Source organism: Bufo bufo, chromosome 8 (genome assembly GCF_905171765.1).
Source record: "Bufo bufo chromosome 8, aBufBuf1.1, whole genome shotgun sequence".
Taxonomy (NCBI): Eukaryota; Metazoa; Chordata; class Amphibia; order Anura; family Bufonidae; genus Bufo; species Bufo bufo.
In genome coordinates, this window is record NC_053396.1 from 99,195,660 (window position 1) to 99,201,857 (window position 6,198).

The 6,198-nt window shown below is 45.2% G+C and overlaps 1 protein-coding gene across 1 annotated transcript; it reads right to left on the reverse strand.

Annotated features, from left to right (window-relative positions):
• Positions 1-1,647: 1,647 nt before the first annotated feature.
• LOC120977735 (cytochrome c oxidase subunit 7B, mitochondrial) lies at positions 1,648-5,965 on the reverse strand. The gene is made up of 3 exons (XM_040405812.1): positions 5,844-5,965; positions 4,248-4,372; positions 1,648-1,861 (listed from the first exon to the last, which is right to left on the reverse strand). Exons 1-3 carry the CDS (start codon positions 5,878-5,880, stop codon positions 1,784-1,786), a joined length of 240 nt encoding a protein of 79 aa, XP_040261746.1. The 5' UTR covers positions 5,881-5,965; the 3' UTR covers positions 1,648-1,783.
• Between the last annotated feature and the right edge of the window lie 233 nt (positions 5,966-6,198).

Here is a 6,198-nt window from a genome sequence, read left to right on the forward strand (position 1 = left end):
GGACAGTATACTACTACAGAGGGATCTGGATAGATTGGAGGCTTGGGCAGAGAAGTGGCAGTTGAGGTTTAACACTGACAAATGTAAAGTTATGCACATGGGAAGGAATAATGCAAGTCACCCGTACATACCAAATGGTAAAACACTCGGTAACACTGACATGGAAAAGGACCTAGGAATTTTAATAAACAGCAAACTAAGCTGCAAAAACCAGTGTCAGGCAGCTGCTGCCAAGGCCAATAAGATAATGGTTTGCATTAAACGGGGCATAGATGCCCATGATGAGAACATAGTTCTACCACTTTACAAATCACTAGTCAGACCACACATGGAGTACTGTGTACAGTTCTGGGCTCCTGTGAACAAGGCAGACATAGCAGAGCTGGAGAGGGTCCAGAGGAGGGCAACTAAAGTAATAACTGGAATGGGGCAACTACAGTACCCTGAAAGATCATCAACATTTGGGTTTTCACTTTAGAAAAAAAGAACTCTGGGGAGATCTAATTACTATGTATAAATATATCAGGGGTTAGTACAGAGATCTATCCCATCATCTATTTATCCCCAGGACTGTGACGAGGGGACATCCTCTGCGTCTGGAGGAAAGAAGGTTTGTACACAAACATAGAAGAGGATTCTTGACGGTAAGAGCAGTGAGACTATGGATCTCTCTGCCTGAGGAGGTGGTGATGGTGAGTTCACTAAAAGAGTTCAAGAGGGACCTGGGTGTATTTCTGGCGTGTAATAATATTACAAGCTATAGCTACTAGAGAGGGGTCGTTGATCCAGGGAGTTGTCCTGATTGCCTGATTGGAGTCAGGAAGGAATTTTTCTCTCCTTAAGTGGGGAAAATTGGCTTCTAGATCATTTTTTTTTTGCCTTCCTCTGGATCAAATTGCAGGATAACAGGCCGAACTGGATGGACAAATGTCTTTTTTCGGCCTTATATACTATGTTACATGTATGGGGAAAGAAAAGGAGCCGTTACTTTTTAACAGATGTTAATCACACACTCACAACAAATATTTGTGCCTGGGAAAGGGCTCCAATAGTTGGCAATCTCAAGGTGTTCAGCCCATGTTTCTCTTCAATTGGCCTAGGATGTTATGCTTTATTTGGGAGTTTAGTGCTCATGGATACATGTAGTCAGACTATGGTCTAGGGCAGTCATGCTCAACCTGCGGCCCTCCAGCTGTTGCAAAACTACAACTCCCAGCATGCCCAAACAGCCTACAGCTATCAGTCTACAGCAGGGCATTGTGGGATTTGTAGTTTTACAACAACTGGAGGGCCGCAGGTTGAGCATGCCTGGTCTAGGGGTTTTAGGGTTTCATCCACTGGGACCTTTGAGTAGACTTTCTCCACAATGATGCATCTGTGCCCAGTCTTTATCCCCTTTTTCTTTCTTCTTCCAGCTGAGAGACTACAGCACACTGAAATAGGCTATAATCTCCAGGAAATAAAGGCTCAGAAGGGTCTCCCATCAACATAGAACTACAAACATTCTGTTAGATAAGCATGAGTACAGATGAGGGGCACTCTAACCCCAGCATGAGTGCTGTTAACCTATTTGTGCACCTCTTGTGCTCATGTCATGATTTTCTGTGACAACCTGACATGGAAATAAAGACTAAGAACAAAAAACACTTCCATTTAGTTCCATGTTTATTACAACAGGAACCTCATCACCATACGACGGGACAATGAGGTTACAGATAAGGTATGTACAAAGCATAAGCTTGTTAAAAGTACTGGAGGTAAGTGTAAAACAGCCGTGTCTGTCTTATTGGTCCTTCCATTCCTTTGGAGTAACTTTACCGACTGGAGACAGGTTCCAGCAAATTCCAGTCTGTGTTATCACCTAAAATAGGAACATACATAAAGTCATCAAGTACACATAGCACCTCTTCCTCTGCAGGATCAAACGCTAGGATCATCATGTAATGATGTCTTCGGATATAACGGGTTACTACATACTCAGAATAATAGGCAGACAGAAGGTACAAAGTACAGCACAACATTATGATCGCTGGTGAGGCAGAATTCAATGAAAGGCAGGGATTCCCAGATTACAGGTTTCCAAGTGATCCCAAGAGATGACATATGCTTCATGCAGCTTATCACATTCATACAGGAAAAACTATCTAAACTTGTGACCCTTAAATGGTTATATTTCAGAGATACTAATCCAGGGATCAGCAACCTTCGGCAATGCAGCTGTGGTGAAACTACAACTCCCAGCATGCAAACTTGCTTGGCTGCTCTTGGAACTCCCATAGAAGTCAATGGAGCATGCTGGGAGTTGTAGTTTCACCACAGCTGGAGTGCCGGAGGTTGCTGATCTCTGCACTAATCTATGGTTGCAGTGGTGCTGTCTGGCAGCACATAGAGCTCATCTTCTATCGACACAAAGCAAGCACTCGAAGGTCACATTTATTAGTCCTCTGCCAATATTCTGGCATGAAGAGTTGAACATTTCTGTGCAAGCCCCTACTTGCGCAAACTGCCATTTTTTGGTTGACTTGCAGCCTACCCGCCACTTTTCAAAAACTAGGCAGCACTGGATGGTGCAAGGCCAGGCCTAGCCAGCACATTAGTATTTACGCTAAAACACAGGCATTAATCATACCTGAAACCTACGCCAGCTCCTAGCCGGTGTGCATTTCAGTTCTGGCACACAGGTCTCAACAATTGTGGTGTCTAATGCCAGCAAGCCAGAGTATAAGACGCCGGTATTAAGAAATGTCCATTACAATGGATAATGTACGTTCTTGGCAGTAAAGAGGTGAAATTAAATGGGTTGCCCATCTGGACAACTTATGGCATATCCACAGGATATGTATCTCTTTATTCACTTTAATAGGACATGTGAAAACATGGTAAGCGCAAAGGGCTATTTTCGCATGTCCTATTGAAATAGAGTCGTCCATGCGCGGCTACCCCTCCATTCCTGGTGGCACCTGCTGGGGTTTCCGTTTTTAAGATGGGAGTGGGTCTCCTGGATTAGAGAATATTGGGCATGGTGCCTGCTGCTCATACCAGCTGAACACCGAGCTCCCTGCTCAGCCGTTTGGGCTCCTGTATTTAGGATGCTAATGCTATGGGATGTAATGTCATTCAGCAGCTTTAGCTCTGATCCTGAAGACTGGCTCCGTGCAGAAGAACGGCAGTGTGGTACAGTACCAGCAAAGTGTATGGGAATAGACAATTCTCATGGACACTAAGGATTTGTTCTGAATAGAAACGGACCTGCTGTGCGGATTTCCAAACCCACAGTATGTCAATTATGTCTGCAGTTGGTCTGAGCAATTGAAGTGAAGGCTTACATTGGAGCCACATAGATGACCAGGGATGGAAAGGAGATCTCCACTCCTGCTATACAGTGCGAAAAGGCTTCAAGGTGGAACCTACAGGAAGCTACATAAGGACAAGGTCACGCGTGCCGCTATTTTTTACTGCGGCCAGTTGTCACAATGGAGTGTTTTTTTGTTTTTTTTTAATAAGCATGTGCTTGCTTCTCAGGGTCCATCGCCTAAGGCTACTTTCACACCTGCGTTCAGTGCGTATCCGTCTTGTATCTGCACAGACGGATCCGCACCTATAATGCAAACGCTTGTATCCGTTCAGTACGGATCCGTCTGCATAACTCAGTCAAAAAAAAAAGTCTAAGTCTACGTGTTAGTCAAACGGATCCGTCCTGACTTACATTGAAAGTCAATGGGGGATGGATCAGTTTACAATTGCACCATATTTGTCAATGTAAACGGATCCGTCCCCATTGACTCACATTGTAAGTCAGGACGGATCCGTTTGGCTCTGCATCGTCAGACGGTCACCAAAACGCTGCATGCTGCATTTTAGTAACAGTAAAAAAAATGCAACGGAGACCAAACTGATGCATTGTGAACGGATCCTTATCTATTCAGAATGCATTGGGGCTGAACTGATCAGTTTGGGGCCACTTGTGAGAGCCTTGTAACGGATCTCACAGGCGGACCCAGAAACGGCAGTGTGAAAGTAGACTAAGTTGTGTATTTCACATCAACCTTGAATACAGAGAGCTATGAAAAAGGCTGATAGGAAAAAGTAGATGAACCTGGTCATTTCCGAGGGGACATTCTCCATCGTACACAAGCCTGTCACTGTGAACTGGATGGCATTGGTCATCCCCGCCAGTACAATGACATGTGAATGTGGTGCAGGGGGGTTTCATTCCTGGGCAACCACCCACATCTCCTAATACTTACATATCCCCAGATAGAGACGCAGAACAGGGCTCCAGATGCCAGGATGAGGTTTCCATACTTGTCATGAAAGTTAGGAACAGCTTTGTGATGCGTCTGCCTGGAGATGGACCTCTGCACGCCGCGGGCTATAAGACAAAGTGAACCTGTCATCAGTACCGCACCCCAACCCATTCATCTATCCCCCAGAGCATGCGTGGTCCAGATATATACAGGCACATGTACATCATAGGAAAGCTCTACTCAGAATACGGGTGAGGAGATGATGTGTGGCTTTTCTGTGTGGCATCTGCATGGGTGAACATGCTCGGTTAGCGGATTTTATGGGCGTGGTTCTGCCGTGGTTTGCCGTTTCCACTGCCGTAGTTTATGCTGGTTGAATGAGCTAATCCATGTGGTTTTTTTCATGTCACACAACTCAATTTAGCAAATGAAAATAAAAATTCAACAAGGGTCTTTTTCCAATTTAAAGAGGTGGTGTACCCATGGGTAATGTCTACACATGAGGGGAGGGGGGGGGGGGGTTGCCACCCTGTTTTAAAGTGCCAAATCCTTTTAAAGTGTCGTCTCCTAAAAAATATATATATATATATATATATATATATATATATATATTAATTTTTTTTTTTTTTATGTCCTATGCAGTGAACGCCGTAAAAGAAAAACTGCACAATTCACCTTTTGTTTTTAGTCACCTTGATCCCTCAAAAAATAGGATCGGACTGTTCTATTATGGGCCGGACATTCCAGAAAACGAGGAAGACTTTTTAATGGTATTGAAACCGAATAAAAATTTTGGTATAGAAAACCCTAGTTCAGCAACTGTGCTAAATCGTGATATGATCGGTGCAAAACGTTCAAAGTAGCCGACAGACTCCCTTCAAGTGGAATTCTGTGCAGAAAATGCTTCAAAATCCATATAAAAATAATGCTGTATGAACGTAACCCAAGGGTTCAAGATGAGCTTTCTACCAACCTAGCTTTGAGGAGGGGTAGATGAGGCAGGAGAGAAGCAGAGCACACATCCCCTGTGACAACCCAGAGTCTGCAGCTGATGACAATTCAATGTCACCAGTAAGCCAGGGGCCACAAAGATACCACCGGGGGCCACATTACCTACAGGTCAGTAACACACGTCAAGTATGACCACCCTGCACACAAGAGAAGGAGGTGCTGTCCACAGCTACCAATCAGATTTCAGCTTTTATTTTATTAAAGCAAATCAAAAAATGAAAGCAGCATTCAGATTGGTTGCCATGGACAACACCTCTAATTCTCCTCGGCACCGTGGCCACAACGGTAATGGAAGGGCGTATGGGGCACCAAGGTGACCCGGGCTGACACAGGTCACAGCCACCTACCGCTAGATGAGTAGGAGACAGGATATAACCGGGGGGGGGTCAGGAAGCTGAACACACAGTATAAACATAACCTATACATTAACGTACAGACTGCTGCAGACATGACACGGAACTAACCCGGCACGTCAGACCCGTATCACGGAGACAACACCGTGACCATATACATGAGGGAGCCAGGACTGCACTGCAGACAGCGCCGCCCTCAGCGTGAGCCTAGGAGCCACCGACGGCAACTTACCGGCCAGAGACAGGGCGGACCTCGCCAAAGGAAACATGCCTCTACCTCTCTGCTGTACCCTTGAAGCTAATGAAGGAAAACAAAATGTCCGATCAGGATATCCTGGCGTGAACACGCCCCCCTCCTGACGTCACCGCTCAGTAGCGCGTGCCGCCTGAGCGCAATGCATGCCGGTACTTGTAGTCCTCTGTCACTTTCTGATGTTTAAAGGGAACCTGTTACCAAAAAATCGCCTATTAAGCTGTTCAGAGTACCTTATAGTGCTACATAGTTGTGTCCTATAGCACTTTTTCGTCCTTTTCCTGCATTTATCGTCACTGAGAAATCAATGTTTTAATCAGCCGCTGCCCCGTGT